General features: G+C 44.9%; 1 protein-coding gene across 1 annotated transcript; it reads left to right on the top strand.

The window, feature by feature from the left end:
- The first annotated feature begins 2,416 nt into the window (after window positions 1-2,416).
- LOC125516674 (putative pentatricopeptide repeat-containing protein At3g47840) lies at window positions 2,417-8,016 on the top strand. Its single transcript, XM_048682024.1, has 5 exons — window positions 2,417-5,101; window positions 6,185-6,289; window positions 6,923-7,003; window positions 7,157-7,243; window positions 7,566-8,016. Exon 1 carries the CDS (start codon window positions 2,417-2,419, stop codon window positions 4,538-4,540), a length of 2,124 nt encoding a protein of 707 aa, XP_048537981.1. The 3' UTR covers window positions 4,541-5,101; window positions 6,185-6,289; window positions 6,923-7,003; window positions 7,157-7,243; window positions 7,566-8,016.
- Window positions 8,017-18,245: the final 10,229 nt, after the last annotated feature.

The raw sequence follows: 18,245 nt of genomic DNA, 5'->3' as shown, positions 1-18,245 counted from the left end.
TGAACTCGATGATGTCTTCTATTATAAATGAATGTTTCTTCTTTTTTTTCCTCTTCTTTATCATCATCTTCTTCTTCTTTATTTTGTTGTCCTATTTCAATACGTACGCTAAACCAGGATTCCCACTAACTCGAGAATTACTTGCTTCACCACATCGTTGGGACCGGCACCCTCGCGCCAAGACGTGTTTCTGATCTAGTGAGCATGAGAAGAGGAGACCTACACGCGCGCTCCTCCTCCTCCCTCGCCTCGCCACACCAGGTCTCGTCACGACGCGCCGCGGGTTGCGGGAATGAGCCGAGGACATAGCTATGCATGTTGTCTATATTTTTGCTGCTCGGAAAAAAATAATGAGTCATTAATTAATAATTAACAGATGCATTAATTACTGAATTGTTTTCGATTTTGTTGGATCGTGACTCGGACGTGGGGTTTACTCTCACGATCTACCCGGCCGCATTATATAGTCAGTCAAATGTCTACCTAGTCGCCGCCGAATCGTATGGATTCGCACCACCGTTTCAGATCATTGCGCCACCACGCAAGTCTTCTCCACCCCTCCTTTTGGCGTGCACCGCTTAGGGGCAATAGGCCTCCGGAACCCCGCCTCTCGTGATCCTATACGGGAGAGGGATGATCAAATTTTTGTGGAGTGCACTCGCGCGACTGCTGGCAGCGACGACTTCACCAACGACGACTTCTTCCACGACCTCGGCAACCTCTTCCTCAAGGACATGGGCGACAACCTCAACACCAACGGTGTTGCTTCCGTTGCACCGTATGTGATTCTGGCCCTCCTATTCGAGATCATGGTAGAATTCATGTTTCTAGTCTGTGTCCTAGATTCGATCTGTTCATCTGCTATGCTAGTTCACATGATTAGTTTAATCTTTGTTATTGCTGTCATGATTTATTTTATATTTATTCGGACTAAATCTCATAGTAATTTGCTTATATATTCAACACTTCATGGCTGAAGATGTGGTTCTGCTCGTTTTTTAGAAACAAAGAGAGCAGACCAAAATGCCAATGCTTGCATCGGTCGTACAATCCCCAGTTGACTGGCTAACTCGCACGATGTCGTCACAGTACATCAGCGGCTTTGCTACATCAATGGAGCTTTACGGGCTTGGCGCCCACCCCCACCAGTTAAAATCAGGGGGCGATTAATTAGGAGGAGATGGCTATTTAGTCCAATTAAAAAAGAACAAGTCAGCCACAATTAAAAAGGATGGAGTAAGCCATCGGAGGGAGTTCCCAAACTTAATGTCGATGCCACTTTTGATCCTGATAGGGGAACAGGGGGTGCAATCTCACGGGATGAAGCTGGTTTCTTCGTCGCAGCCTCATGAGGTGATATCCCTTTTGTGGAAGACGCGGCTACGGCAGAAGCTAGAGGTATGCGATATGGGCTCTTACTCGCAAATGAAGTTGGGTGCAATAAAATTTGCGTCGAGTCCGATTGCATGGAGGTCGTTGAAGTCATGCAGGGGGGGGGGGTAGTTCGCTAGGCCTGGTAGCCGCAATTTATGAATAATGTTCTTTTCTTGCTAGAAATTTTATTTCTTTTATGTTTTCCCACTGCCCTAGGGAGGCCAATGCGGTGGCAGATTTATTGGCTAGAAACTCGGAGTTCTCTCATACAATTGTTTGAAAATCGAAGCCTGCAGGGTTTCTAGTAGATGTATTAACAAACGATGTATCATTTTTTGTGCATGAAATATAAACCGCCATGATGGCTTTCTCTCAAAATAAAAAAGAAACAAGTCAGCAGGTCCGTAGAATCCCGTTGCTTTAGTGCGTGTATCTAGCATTTTTGGTACATCAGCCACATCTGACGGCTCACGCGCGGCCGCTCGGGAAGCCAGAATCGTGCGCGTGCACGATGAAGTATTTATCTCTATTCTTATAAAAACAGAGTTGGTGATGATGGTGTGTCCGTCATCCTATAATGTAGGCCGTCCGATTTATATTTGACGGATAGGAAGGAAACTATGGCAATTTTATAAAAAGATACCCACACACCTCTTCACAATTGCAAATAAGGCCTTCCTTTATTCATCATTTTTCCTTATAAGATAAACTACTTATACAAATGCATCTTAATGTTCCGTGCAATGCACGGGCATTTTGCTAGTATAGGAGAAAAAAGGGGGTAAAATCCAGGCGGGGAAAACCGGAAAAGGAGGGTTTGCGCGGGCCGTCTCGTGCAGTCGTGCTCTCGCGCGCTTCGCCGCGAAGAGCCCAGCTCCGGCCGGTCGAGCGCCGTACCGCAGAGGAGAAACCACGCCGCGCAGCCGTTGGGGACTGGGCAGGAGCGCCGCCGCGGGCCGGGGAGGAGTTCCAGGCCGCCGGGGGGACTCAAATGGTGACGCGCTTCGCTCCCCGCGTGAAATCTCCCCGTCTCGGTCGCTCCATGTGGGCCGAAGCTGCTCCTCTTCGTTTCGAACCACACCCACCGCCCGTCTTCTCCGTGCCGCCACTGCAAGACCTCAACGCCCGGCTGAAGCGCCTGGTCCAGTCGGGCAGGTTCTCGGACGCGCAGGCCCTGTTCGACGGGGCGCCGCACCGCGACGAGGCCTCCTACTCCGCCCTCCTCGCGGGCCATGCCGCGGCGGGGGACGTCGCCGGCGCCATGGCGCTCTTCTCCCGCATCCGCGCATCCTCGCTCCCGGCCGCTGACCCCTTCGTGCTCAGCCTCGCGTTCAAGGCCTGCGCCGCGGCCGCCGACGCCAGCCACGCCGCGTCACTGCACGCCTTCGCCGTCAGGTCCTCGGCCGTCTCCTCCGTCTTCGTCGCCACCGCGCTGGCCGACGCCTACGCCAAGGCCGGCCGCCTCGCGCTGGCGCTCAGGGTGTTCGACGAAATGCCGCTCAAGAACGTGGTCTCCTGGACCACGCTCATCTCCGCACTGGCGCGGGCCGGCCGCCGCCACGACGCGGTCCGCCGCTTCGCCGAGATGCGAGCCTCCGGCATGCCCTGCGACTCGCACGCCTTCGCGGCTGCGCTCACCGCGTGCGCCGACACCGGGCTGCTGTCGCGCGGCCGTGAGGTGCACTCGCTCTGCGCCAAGCTCGGCTTCGACGCCACACCCTACGTCGCCAACACACTTGCCACGCTGTACGCGCGCTGCGGGGACGTCCACCGCGCACTGGCTGCGGTCGGCCGCATGGGCTCGCGAGACGTTGCCGCGTGGACGACTGTGATATCCTCCTACGCGCAGACTGGTCGTGCCAAGGAAGCCATCCTGGCATTCGTCGCGATGCTTCGTGACGGGGCATCAAACGCGGCAAGGCCCAACGAATACACATACGCTGCAGTTATTGCTGCGTGTGCAAATATTTCGTGTGTACATCTTGGAGAGCAGTTGCACGCGCAAGCTGCACAAAGAGGGTTCGCCAGCTCGCGCTCGGTGGGCAATTCACTCGTCACACTCTATGCCCGCGCCGCCGGTCGTCTGTCAGCAGCCGATGCGGTGTTCCAGGAAAGTGCTGCCAAGGATGTTGTCTCTTGGAGTGCAATCATATCAGGCTATGCGCAGGAAGGGCTTGCCGGGGAGGCTTTCGCCCTGTTTACTGAAATGCGACGGCACCATTGTCCTCGTCCGAATGAGTTTACTCTTGCCAGTCTCCTCAGTGCGTGCGCAACTGCTGCGTCACTGGACGCTGGTCGCCAACTCCACGCACTTGCTGTCGCTGCTGGACTTGAACACCATGCCATGGTCAGGAGCGCGCTCATTGACATGTATGGAAAGAGTGGCAACATGTCAGATGCTGATGTTGTATTTTCGAATCGCACGAAAGATGATGTGGTTTCATGGACCGCGATGATCGTCGGGAATGCTGGGCATGGCCACAGCGAAAGGGCACTTGAATTGTTTGAGGAAATGTGCCGTGTTGGGCTAAAGCCGGACCATGTTGCGTTCATTGGTGTGCTCAGTGCTTGCTGTCATGCTGGGGCAGTTGAGCTTGGATTGAGGTACCTCAATGCAATGAGCAAAAGCTACGGACTGGAGCCGTCAAAGGAGCACTATGGCTGTGTCGTAGATTTGTTGGGCAGAGCTGGTAGAATAGATGAGGCTGAGGAGTTGATTGGTGGTATGGCAGCTAATGAAAGAGATGGCGTTGTTTGGACATCTTTGCTTAGGGCATGTGCAGCTCGAGGGGAAGAGCAAACCGGGAAGAAAGCTGCAGAGAGGGTAATGGAGGCAGAGCCATGGGGTGCAGGAGCACATGTGGCAATGGCAAATCTATACGCCAGCAAGGGACAGTGGTGTGAGGCAGCACAAGAGAGACATATGATGAAGCAGAAAGGGGTTGTGAAAGGAGTAGGCTGGTCATCAGTCACAGTTGGAGGGGAGGAGAGGGGAGTTGGGGTGTTTGTTGCAGGTGACCGGACACACCCCCAAGACAATTTGATCTATGAGATGCTTGACTTGATTTACTATGGAGTTGGAATGGCTCGGTATGTACCCGATCAGATGAATTTAGCATCTGAGGTAGAGCTAATGGTTAACACTTACAGTAGTAGTTATAACTGAGTAATTTCAGAAGGAGATAGGCTTGAAAAGAGAAAAAATATATAGAAGTCCTTGGCACGATGAGCGCTAATGCAGCCATGCGACTTAAAAGTTCTGCTGCTGTGCTGAAGTACTGATTTAGTACTAGTAGTTCTTTGGTATTACCACCGGGGCTTTGATCTTGGTATACTTTTGATAAGATGGTTGATTGCCTGCAGCATATATGTATGAGGCAAGAGTTCTCCGTTGAAGCTTCAGCGCTCAGGCTGGTGCCAAAAGTAGCAGTTCTGTGTCTACCACAGATCAGAGCAACAAAAGTTCTGATATCTGCATCAGAATTGCATTGAAGATCACTCCTTGCTCTATGGACTAATACATGTTTGCGGCATTGCACAAAGGCTTGGACCAGACAATGATGTGATGGGGGATTGATGTTTTTTTCTCTCTTAAGAAGTGTGTGCCTCACTGATCCCCTTCTTTTGAAGGAAGCCAGACCACATTAGATATATCAGCATTCTTTCCAGCAACATTGTTGCACCGGTGGCACCCAAAGTCGTGTCAACTTGTATATCATACTAATTGGTTAGTATCTTGATTCTTGACAAATATATTGATAGCTAGGTGGTGATTCAGCTGAAGCTGGGTAGACATCACTCTGGTCGATAATTTTGAGTCTGGGTTTGCAGAGCTGATGCCTTTAGTCATTTTGAGATAATTGCTACTCCCTTCGTTTCGAATTATAAGATGTTCTAAATTTTTCTGAATTGGATGTATATAGCCGTGTTTTAGTGTGTTTGTTCACTCATTTTAGTCCGCATGTAGTCCATATTGAAATATCTAAAACATCTTATAATTTGGAATGAAGGTAGTACTTGCCTACCCGCCAAATACTCTAATCTTGGTCATTGTCAGGGTCACCGGGGTGCCACCACAAATATGATAGAAACAGGATAGCTATCAGCAAAGTATCTAAGTTCGAGCTAACAACATCTACAAACTTAGAACTGATGTGCACATGTGCTGATGCGCATACAGAGTTAAAGAAATAAGAAAAATGAATATAATTGAATAAGTTTTTTTGTGGGATATAATTGAATAAGTTTCAGTTTATTTAGAATGTACAAATCAAAGGAGATAGAAAAAAAATTACATCTATGAAAGGAATATAGATGATCATCTGAAAGGAGTCATCGCAAAGGCAATTAAGGATGGCAGAATTATTGACATTCCATTTTCTAATGTATTTTATAAGCTTATCCTAGGACAGGTATCTTGGACCCTACATTTTTGAAATGTATATTGTGTTTATTACGCTTTCTTACTTTTGTTAGCCTATATAGTAAGCATTTCTTGTTAGGAGCTTAATATATACGGTAACAATTCATTTGATCCTAAACTGGCAACGACCCTCATGGAATTCAAAGCACTTGTCAAAAGAAATACTAAGTCATGTTCGATGGGGGATATACCAGAACACATCTGATTTGTCTTAATGAGGTTGTAAAATTGAGGATCTTGATATTGACTTTGCGGTCCCAGGGTATCCAGAATATGTGCTTTCTTCAGAGGGTACCTCAGATAATGTAACTGATATGACTGCACTCTCAGTTGCTGGCTTCTCAGCAGATTTAAAAGTATTCTCTAAATTACTCATGTTATTTTTAGGTAACTGATGAGAGTTTGGAAGAATATGTTTCTTTTGTTGTCAACACTACGGTTAAAAGTGGAATCTCAAGACAACTGGAGGCTTTTAAGTCAGGATTCAGTCAGGTATGCTGTATCATGGCGCTGCTCTCGTCTGTTTTTTACTTAGGTAACTTGGGACAGCTTTTCAGTTACACCATCTGAAAGAAGCTTTTGAATTACACTATGGCTAGGTTGGCCCCAGTTCACAAATTGGGGAGTGTGAGTAGATGTATTGTTACTTAGAAGCTATCAGGGCTCCACATTTCGTAGTTTATACGAGTTCTACTCCCTTTGATAAAGTTACTAGGTTGCTGTTTCCTACTAGCATTTTATCTTTAGAGGAACTTGGCAGTAATGCTCTAATTTGACAATGCAAAAACCCTTTCCTTATTTTTTTAAACCCTGTGTATTTCTTAAGCAATCTTAATCCAATATGTATAAACTTATACTTGTTTCTGAAAGTAATTATTTTGCTTCGGCAGTCGACTTGCTCTCTGTCCTTTTACTACATTTGTCCATTCAGGTGTATTTAGATGTGAGATTGCTTTCTGTACTTTGATCTGTAACTCATGAGGCTTACATGGGCCCTATAGGGTGACATGCACTCGATGTTCACTTCTCATTTTATACATTTCACTCTTCTCTGGTGTTGTCTCTTACTGCCCGCACAGTCAAAAAATCCATTTTGTTGTTGTCCACTGACACTGGGGATTGCAGGTATTTCTACTAAGCACACTTCAGGTATTCTCAGAGGATGAGCTGGAGAGATGACTCTGTGGAGAACAAGATAATTGGGATGTATGTGCTTGTCTTTTGTTGGAAGTTGTTGATTTTTTTTGTAACCATTCAATTTTGCGAAAATTTTGTTTTCCGTTACTGACCCCTTGCTTCTGATAACTTTGTGGAACTTGTGGATCACATAAAAATTTGATCATGGCTACGCACCTCCAGCAGTCCTGCAATCTTCTCTCGGATGATGACCTGCCTAGTGTGATGATTTGCGCTAACTATCTCAAGTGACCTGCCTACTGCACCAAGGTCTGAACTCACTACCCTTCTATAAATTGAGCATCATAGTAGATTAATTTAAATCTATTCTTCTCGCCCTTTTTATTAATTTAAGTTAGGTTCTGTAATGTCTCGACGTAACACTTGAGCTAAAAAAGCTATGGACTATGAAGTATGAACCACCAATCGCTCAACCCAGGCACGTCCAAGTCAGTCGTAATTGGCATTCTGAACATGCTATTTCAGGCATGATGATTTGCAGTAGTTAGTTCCAGTTATTGCATGTTTGTATTTCCTGAAACGGTACCATATGATGACCTCTATGCTGATGAGGTTATCTCCCACTGGGCAGGCCCATGGCGACATATTACCCAGCTAAGGCCCATGGAGGCTCAAGCTCATTATCTTTACAGCCCAAGGCAATGCTAGTAACAGGGGGGTTTATCAGTCAGTGTGGGCACCCGTAAGGGGGATTCCATCAGTCGACGATCAGTTGGATTAATCGAGGACACGATATGACGGAACCTAAACTGGCAGATCTCGAGGTAGGGGATTCTAAGATGGGCGTCTAGGAACGATGGTAACGCGCCCTGTTGGAGTTGTGTCGAATATAGTGTACGAGGTAGATTACAGTTGGATTTGTAGTTGTATTGTGTTTAGATAGGATATAGAGTCATGTTCTAATAGGACACTTGTATACTAGGCCTCTCATATATAGCGGGGCTAGACACATGATGTAACCTATGCCAACATAATAGCACAGGCACGTAAGGGGGAGCTGGCGGCGTGTGCCGACGCCCGGATGGCCGGTGTGCGGTATTGTGACGGTGTCATGGGGAGGAGCGCCCATAGTCAAGCCCCGGAGATGTAACCATATCGGTGAACCTTGTTAACAAATGTCGGTGTCGTGCTCGTGTGATTACTTGATCCTCAGATGATCGACAGTATGTCTCGGATTTTATTCTAACAAGTGGTATCATGAGCTAGGTTGTTTGGAGGTAGTGGATTGTTGATCAAAGAGGTGGAGCAGAATTTGTCGAATCGGTCGGCGGTCGAATCATGCGACTGGAAAAGATTGATGGAGGCGGCGGGAGTTCTGTTCGTGTGAGAAGCAATCGAGCCGTACATCTCGGCGAGATCGGATGTGCCGACGGTGGCGTAACAGGTCTGGAGTTCGGCTCGATCCTGCGACGTGCGAAGGCGCTACGCACCAAGGGCTACGTTGGCCCCAGGCAGCGGCCCAGGTGCAGAGGTCCAAAAGCTGGCGGGGCCTCGGGGCCAGGCGCTAGAGGCAGACGCAGGCTCAAGGAGCGGAGGCGTGGACGAGGCACGGTGTACGGAAGTGCAAGCTGCAGCCGTTCCTGAGATTTGTTTTGGACAAAAAAAGGGACCGAGTCCCAGGAGGAGCCGTGTTCTCCTCGTCTATGTGGCGGGTTAATATCAGTCAGTAAGGGAGACAAAGGCACGAGGCAAAGCCGATCAGATCTGTAGAAAATAATTCATCGCTGATTGTGTTCATCCATCGGGAAGGCAAGGGCTTTAGCTAGGCAAAGCTAGCAGTGGAGTTGAGCCACGGGAGACACCACGTGAAGGCCAAGAATGATTCTTTGGTTTGTTTAGCTATTAGTACGTGGAGATTCAGTTCGTGTACTTGGGGCATTGTGTGGAAAGCTTAGATATTTTCTTTCATAGGGTCAGTCATACAAAGGACCATGGCGCCAACGGGTACCAAGTTTGAGGTGAAGAAGTTCACGGAACTGAAAACCTTGGATTATGGCAGATAAGGGTGAAAGATTTGCTGGCGTAACATGGATGCTTGAAGGTGTTGTAGGAAGTCATGTCAGCTAAGATGAGATTATCATGTGATGGATGGAAATGGCGCAGAAGATGATCTGGGAGTCTGGGTCGGACTAGATAGTCTGACGGATCGACGTGAGTCGGTTGGTACAGAAGACGGTGGTGGAATCAGCGACGACGACATAGGTGCGTGATGCTGATAGTGACCGACTTCTGGGGCGTGGAAACACGTGGCGCAGGCCCGAGGGTTTGTGTGGCTTCGACAAGACTATGGCGCAGGGTTGATTCAAGACGGTGCACAAGAGAGCTTGGAGTCGACGAGGTGCGGGGTGGCAAGTACAACCACTATGGAGTCATGTTGAAGGTGGAGCTGGATTGAGGAGCTACGGTGTAAGAATCCAGAGAATCGAAGCCTATTCAGCGGAGGAAACGAGTGACATGCAGTTCGGACTGGAGCCCAGTAGTCTGATGGAAGCGTGAAACTCGTCATCGGTCGGTGATGATCGGTGGTACTATGCAGTGGGGGTTGAGTGATGTGGTTTCGCGACCCTTGAGACTCGACCGGGACAGCGGAGGCTCGACGCGGTAATAGCGGCGAGGCGTGCAGTATGCACGGGACATAGAGACGGGTCAGGGCTCTTGTGGTCATACATGTGGTGAGACAACTGCGAATTTGACTCGGGATGACTACAAGCAACGGTGAAATTCCTTCAAGTTTCAGACAGGCGATCAAGAAAGGAGCGGTGATGTTGAGTTTAGGTAACTCTTATGTGTGACATCCAATATGTGAGTTGTTCACTTTCACGCAGGTCAGTGATCAGTGTGTGATGGTGTTGGACTGATACTCTGAAAGTTGAAAGCACAAACTAGAGTAACAAGGAACTTAATTTTGCTCGAGTGTTGATCATGGTCAAGAAAAGAAGGGACTACAAGTTGCAGGAGGAGTCATATGGAGTCTTTGGAGTAGCAGCGATTCTCATGGGATAAGCTCAAGTCTGATGTACATGGAAGTTTGACGCATGGACAAATCCAGGATGGTGTAGAATATTCGCCAAGGTGGAGTTTGTTGGAGTTGTGTCGAATATAGTGTACGAGGTAGGTTACAGTTGGACTTGTAGTTGTATTGTGTTTAGATAGGATATGGAGTCGTGTTCTAATAGGACACTTGTATCCTAGGCCTCTCATATATAGCGGGGCTAGACACACGATGTAAATTATGCCAACATAATAGTACATGCACGCAAGGGGGAGCCGGCGGCGTGTGCCGGCGCCCGGGTGGCCGATGTGCGGTATTGTGACGATGTCACGGGAAGGAGCGCCCGTAGTCAAGCCCCGGGGATGTAACCATATCGGTGAACCTCGTTAACAAATCTTGGTATCGTGCTCGTGTGATTGCTTGGTCCTCAGATGATCGACAGTATGTCTAGGATTTAATTCTAACACGCCCGATGAGAGCGGGCAATTTCCCAGTCGACCTCGTTATGGCTGAATCTCTGTGGTAGGTAGCTGCCATCCTAAGTGGCAGGGGCAATAACCACTGAGCGCAGACGCGCCTCGTCACAGAACTGACGGGCAGGGCATGCCCCTCCGACATAGGGGCAGCAGTTTCCCCAACGGCGCATGGCAGATTGAAGGGGGTGGCTACACAGCTTCAAGATGGTATGAAGGAGGATGAACAGGCTCAGGGGAACTTGCCAGCTGCACGCACCACACCCCCCTTCAATGCCGCACATGGCATGATCTGCCTAGAGACCTGGTCAATGAAGTTGCTTACAATGGTCTCCACTGTTGGATCATGCAAGGCGACGCATAGAAGCACCCACCCAGACACCACATCACGAAGGTGGGCGCGGCGATGGTGAATGTGGTAGGTGAGGTAGGCGAGGGCGCTGCTACGTCTTGAGTTTGCGTTGGTTTTCTTCGAAGAGGAAGGGATGATGCAGCAGAGTAGCGTAAGTATTTCCCTCAGTTTTTGAGAACCAAGATATCAATCCAGTAGGAGGCCACGCTCAAGTCCCTCATACCTGCACAAAACGATAGCTACTCGCAACTAACGCGATTAGGGGTTGTCAATCCCTTCATGGTCACTTACGAGAGTGAGATCTGATAGATATAATATTTTTGATATTTTTAGTATAAAGATGCAAAGTAAAAAGTAAAAGCAAAGTAAAAAGTAAAGCAAGATTAAAGTGATGGAGATTGATATGATGAGAATAGACCCGGGGGCCATAGGTTTCACTAGTGGCTTCTCTCAAGAGCATAAGTATTCTACGGTGGGTGAACAAACTACTGTTGAGCAATTGACAGAATTGAGCATAGTTATGAGAATATCTAGGCATGATCATGTATATAGGCATCACGTCCGTGACAAGTAGACCGAAAGATTCTGCATCTACTACTATTACTCCACTCATCGACCGCTATCCAGCATACATCTAGAGTATTAAGTTAAAAACAGAGTAACGCCTTAAGCAAGATGACATGATGTAGAGAGATAAATTCATGCAATATGAAATAAACCCAATCTTGTTATCCTCGATGGCAACGATACAATACGTGCCTTGCTGCCCATTCTGTCACTGCGTAAGGACACCGCAAGATCGAATCCAAAGCTAAGCACTTCTCCCATGGCAAGAACTACCAATCTAGTTGGCCAAACCAAACGGATAATTCGAAGAGACTTGCAAAGATAACCAATCATACATAAAAGAATTCAGAGAAAATTCAAATATTATTCATAAATAGACTTGATCATAAACCCACAATTCATCGGTCTCAACAAACACACCGCAAAAAGAAGATTACATCGGATAGATCTCCACAAGAGAGGGGGAGAATTTTGTATTGAGATTCAAAGAGAGAGAAGAAGCCATCTAGCTACTAACTATGGACCTGAAGATCTGAGGTAAACTACTCACACTTCATCGAAGGGGCTAGGATGATATAGAAGCCCTCCGTGATGACGGCCCTCTTTCGGCGGAGCTCCGGAACATGCCCCAAGATGGGATCTCATGGATACAAAAAGTTGCGGCGGTGGAATTAGGTTTTTGGCTCCTGTTCTGATCGTTTGGGGGTACGTGTGTATATATAGGAGGAAGAAGTACGCCGGAGGAGCACCGAGGGGCCCACGAGGCAGGGGGCGCGCCCCCCACCCTTGTGACCGCCTCTTTTATTCCTTGGAGCAGGGTCCAAGTCTCCTGCATCACGTTCGGTGAGAAAATCACGTTCCCGAAGGTTTTATTCCGTTTGATATTCCGTTTCTTCGAAACACTGAAATAGGCAAAAAAAAACAACAATTCTGGGTTGGACCTCCGGTTAATAGGTTAGTCTCAAAAATAATATAAAAGTGGAAAATAAAGCCCAATATAGTCCAAAACAGTAGATAATATAGCATGGAGCAATAAAAAATTATAGATACGTTGGAGACGTATCAGGCATCCCCAAACTTAATTCTTGCTCGTCCTCAAATAGGTAAATGATAAAAAGAGAATTTTTGATGCGGAGTGCTACTTGGCATTATTTCAATGCAAATCTTTTTAATTGTGGTATGAATATTTAGATTGGAAAGATTCAAGACAAAAGTTTATATTGACATAAAATATAATACTTCAAGTATACTAATAAAGCAATTATGTATTCTCAAAATAACATGGCCAAAGAAAGTTATCCCTACAAAATCATATAGTCTGGCTATGCTCTATCTTCACCACACAAAATATTTAAATCATGTACAACCCCGATGACAAGCCAAGCAATTGTTTCATACTCTAACTTTTTCAAAACTTTTTCAATCTTCACGCAATACATGAGCGTGAGCCATGGATATAGCACTATAGGTGGAATAGAATGGTGGTTGTGGAGAAGACAAAAAGGAGAAGATAGTCTCACATCAACTAGGCGTATCAACGAGCTATGGAGATGCCCATCAATAGATATCAATGTGAGTGAGTAGGGATTGCCATGCAACGGATGCACTAGAGCTATAAGTATATGAAAGCTCAAAAAGAAATTAAGTGGGTGTGTATCCAACTTGCTTGCTCATGAAGACCTAGAGCAATTTGAGGAAGCCCATCATTGGAATATACAAACCAAGTTCTATAATGAAAAATTCCCACTAGTATATGAAAGTGATAACATGAGAGACTCTCTATTATGAAGATCATGGTGCTACTTTGAAGCACAAGTGTGGTAAAAGGATAATAACATTGTCCCTTCTCTCTTTTTCTCTCATTTTTTTATTTGGGCCTTTTCTTCTTTTTTTATGGCCTCTTTTTATTTGGACTTCTTTGCCCTCTTATATATATATATATATATATATTTTATTTTTCGTCCGGAGTCTCGTCCCGACTTATGGGGGAATCATAGTCTTCATCATTCTTTTCTCACCGGGACAATGCACTAATAATGATGATTATCACACTTTTATTTTTCTTACAACTCAATACTTAGAACAAAATATGACTCTATATGAATGCCTCCGGCCGGGATATGCAATATGACAATGGAGTGTGTCATGATAAACGGAACAGTGGAAAGTTGCATGGCAATATATCTCGGAATGACTATGGAAATGCCATAATAGGTAGGTATGGTGACTGTTTTGAGGAAGGTATATGGTAGGTGTATGATACCGGCGAAAGATGCGCGGTATTAGAGAGGCTAGCAAAGGTGGAAGGGTGAGAGTGCGTATAATCCATGGACTCAACATTAATCATAAAGAACTCATATACTTATTGCAAAAATCTAGAAGTTATCAAAGCAAAGTATTACGTGCATGCTCCTAGGGGGATAGATTGATAGAGAAAGACCATCGCTCGTCCCCGACCGCCACTCATAAGGAAGACAATTAATAAATAAATCATGCTCCGACTTCATCACATAACGGTTCACCATACGTGCATGCTGCGGGAATCACAAACTTTTAACACAAATATTTTTTAAATTCACAACTACTCAATTAGCATAACTTTAATATTATCACCTCCATATCTCAAAACAATTATCATGTTTCAATCTTTTCTTAGTATTTAACGCACTCAAAAGAAAGTTTCACAAATCTTGAATACCAAGCATATTATTATTAAGCAAATTACCATGCTATTAAGAGACTCTCAAAATAGTTTAAGTGAAGCATGAGAGATCAATAGTTTCTTTAAAACAAATCCATCACCGTGCTCTAAAAAATCTAAGTGAAGCACATAGAGCAAAATTATAACGCTCAAAAGATATAAGTGAAGCACATAGAGCAAAATTAACTAGCTCAAAAGATATAAGTGAAGCACATAGAGCAAAACTACTTAGCTCAAAAGATATAAGTGAAGCACATAGAGCAAAATTACTTAGCTCAAAAGATATAAGTGAAGCACATAGAGTATTCTATCAAATTTTAATTCATGTATGGCTCTCTCAAAAGGTGTGTACAGCAAGAATGATTGTGGCATACTAAGACACAAAGACACAAATAATACAAGACGCTCCAAGCAAAACACATATCATGTTGGTGAATAAAAATATAGCTCCAAGTAAATTACCGATGGAAGTGGACGAAAGAGGGGATGCCTTCCGGGGCATCCCCAAGCTTTGACTTCTTGGTGTCCTTGGATTATCTTGGGGGTGCCATGGTCATCCCCAAGCTTAGTCTCTTGCCACTCCTTGTTCCATGATCCATCAAAAGAATTCACCCAAAACTTGAAAACTTCACAACACAAAACTCAAAATAGAAAACTCGTGAGCTCCGTTAGCGAAAGAAAACAAAAGACCACTTCAAGGTACTGTAATGAACTCATTCTTTATTTATATTGGTGTTAAACCTACTGTCTTCCAACTTCTCTATGGATTATAAACTATTTTACTAGCCATAGATTCATCAAAATAAGCAAACAATACACGAAAAACAGAATCTGTCAAAAACAGAACAGTCTGTAGTAATCTGTAGCTAGCGCAAGATCTGGAACCCCAAAAATTCTAAAATAAATTTCTGGACGTGAGGAATTTATCTATTAATCATCTGCAAAAAGAATTAACTAAATAGCACTCTCCAAATAAAAATGATAGCAGTTCTCGTGAGCGCTAAAGTTTCTGTTTTTTACAGCAAGTTTAACAAGACTTTCCTCAAGTCTTCCCAACGGTTCTACTTGGCACAAACACTAATTAAACACAAAAATACAATCAAAACAGAGGCTAAATAATTTATTTATTACTAAGCAGGAGCTAAAAGCAATGAATAAAAATAAAATTGGGTTGCCTCCCATCAAGCGCTATCGTTTAACGCCCCTAGCTAGGCATAAAAGCGAGGATAGATCTAGGTATTGCCATAGTAATAAGATAGATCGGTGAAGCTCATTTCATATTCTCTACGTTCAGCAGTAAGTTTTCTTTTAGGCAAGCAAAAGTAATCAAAAGGGCTAAATTTAATAGGATAGAAGTCCCCAAGATCAATTTTAGGAGGTATAGGTTCCTCTTTCGGCCCTTCGTAATGTACAACCAATTCATCATTATAAGCATTCTTTTGACAGAACTTTGTGAGCCTAGACTCAAGAGAGTATCCTAGCTCATTATTTCGAATAGCCAAATCATCATTAAGTTCAGAGATTCTATCAATTAAAATATTGGTTGGCACCTTTTTTTCCGAGGTTTTCATTAAAAGCAACATAGTCAGGAGATTGAAAGCGCATAATTTCTTCTTAATCGAAGAGGATAGATTCTATGGGAGGACGACCAACGTCCACCCTATAGTGCGCAAAGATTTCTTTGACTTCTTTTATTATAAATCTGAATTCATTAGCCAAAAAGATGGTAGCGGCACGCTTAACAGAGGAATGCTCGATATTAGAAAATTCTAGAAAAACTCTTTGTATAGATGGGTGCATATGCATAAATTGCCTTTCAAATTCAACGATAAGCATGGCAATAGGGTCCGCAAGACTACTAGTTCTATGGAGAATAGAACCGCCCATAGAGGGCAAAGCACCGGCACAAGTAAAGAAATCTTGAATAACTCCTTTTCCAATAATATTACCACTACCGATTCGAAATCTTTTTGTATGGTAGGTAGGGGGTTCTTCAGCAGGAGCATCAGAATTTTCCATGATATTGTTATCGCTCATATTGGCGATAACTTCCCCAATTTCAGACATAACGACAAGCAAGCAAACTAGCACACAAGCAAATAAGAGCAAGCGGGCAAAAGAGGCAAACAGAGAGGGAGGATAGAGAGAGAGGGCGAATAAAACGGTAAGGGTGAAGTGGGGGAGAGGAAAACGAGAGGCAAATGGTAAATAATGTAATGCGAGAGATAGGGATTGTGATGGGTACTTGGTATGTTGACTTTTTGCGTAGACTCCCCGGCAACGGCGCCAGAAATCCTTCTTGCTACATCTTGAGCTTGCGTTGGTTTTCCCCGAAGAGGAAGGGATGATGCAGCAGAGTAGCGTAAGTATTTCCCTCAGTTTTTGAGAACCAAGGTATCAATCCAGTAGGAGGCCACGCTCAAGTCCCTCGTACCTGCACAAAACGATAGCTACTCGCAACCAACACGATTAGGGGTTGTCAATCCCTTCACGGTCACTTACGAGAGTGAGATCTGATAGATATAATATTTTTGGTATTTTTAGTATAAAGATGCAAAGTAAAAAAAGCAAAGCAAGATTAAAGTGATGTAGATTGATATGATGAGAATAGACCCGGGGGCCATAGGTTTCACTAGTGGCTTCTCCCAAGAGCATAAGTATTCTACGGTGGGTGAACAAAGTACTGTTGAGCAATTGACAGAATTGAGCATAGTTATGAGAATATCTAGGCATGATCATGTATATAGGCATCACGTCCGTGACAAGTAGACCGAAAGATTCTGCATCTACTACTATTACTCCACTCATCGACCGCTATCCAACATGCATCTAGAGTATTAAGTTAAAAACAGAGTAACGCCTTAAGCAAGATGACATGATGTAGAGAGATAAATTCATGTAATATGAAACAAACCCCATCTTGTTATCCTCGATGGCAACGATACAATATGTGCCTTGCTGCCCCTTCTGTCACTGGGTAAGGACACCGCAAGATCGAACCCAAAGCTAAGCACTTCTCCCATGACAAGAACTACCAATCTAGTTGGCCAAACCAAACGGATAATTCGAAGAGACTTGCAAAGATAACCAATCATACATAAAAGAATTCAGAGAAGATTCAAATATTATTCATAGATAGACTTGATCATAAACCCACAATTCATCGGTCTCAACAAACACACTGCAAAAAGAAGATTACATCGGATAGATCTCCACAAGAGAGGGGGAGAACTTTGTATTGAGATTCAAAAAGAGAGAAGAAGCCATCTAGCTACTAACTATGGACCCGAAGGTCTGAGGTAACTACTCACACTTCATCAGAGGGGCTAGGATGACGTAGAAGCCCTCCGTGATGACGGGCCTCTTCCGGCGGAGCTCCGGAACAGGCCCCAAGATGGGATCTCGTGGATACAGAAAGTTGCGGCGGTGGAATTAGGTTTTTGTCTCCTGTTCTGATCGTTTGGGGGTACGTGTGTATATATAGGAGGAAGAAGTATGCCAGAGGAGCACCGAGGGGCCCATGAGGCAGGGGGCGCGCCCTAGGGGGGGCGCCCCCCACCCTCGTGACTGCCTCTTTTGTTCCTTGGAGCAGGGTCCAAGTCTCTTGGATCACGTTCGGTGAGAAAATCACGTTCCCGAAGGTTTTATTCCGTTTGGACTCAGTTTGATATTCCGTTTCTTCGAAATACTGAAATAGGCAAAAAACAACAATTCTGGATGAGCCTCCGGTTAATAGGTTAGTACCAAAAATAATATAAAAGTGGAAAATAAAGCCCAATATAGTCCAAAACAGTAGATAATATAAAATGGAGCAATCAAAAATTATAGATACGTTGGAGACGTATCAGGCGCCCATGAGGGAGCGAAGCTATCCTCTTGATGCCTCCATTTTGCACTTTCAGAATAGGGGATCTGCTAGAGATGCTCTTACATGTCAACAGAAACCCTTGGGTGCTAGTTCCAAGAGCATCTCCAATAACATGTCTAAATTTGATTGTCTAAATTTTCATATGCACAATGGCCTAAAAAGATTTTTTGATATACTCAATCAATTTTTCAGCAGATTATCTATATTCTCTCTCATAACTGCCAATTCAACTATCAGTTGATCAGCCACAGTTCAACCATCATATGGTAGCAGCAAATAAATCAGTAGCACCAATCAC

Source organism: Triticum urartu, chromosome 6 (assembly GCF_003073215.2).
Source record: "Triticum urartu cultivar G1812 chromosome 6, Tu2.1, whole genome shotgun sequence".
NCBI lineage: Eukaryota > Viridiplantae > Streptophyta > Magnoliopsida > Poales > Poaceae > Triticum > Triticum urartu.
This window is presented reverse-complemented; position numbering and strand designations above follow the sequence as displayed.

Bases quoted from the DNA above. Each gene is read 5' to 3' on its own strand.
- LOC125516674 (XM_048682024.1), top strand. From the start codon at position 2,417: ATGTGGGCCGAAGCTGCTCCTCTTCGTTTCGAACCACACCCACCGCCC.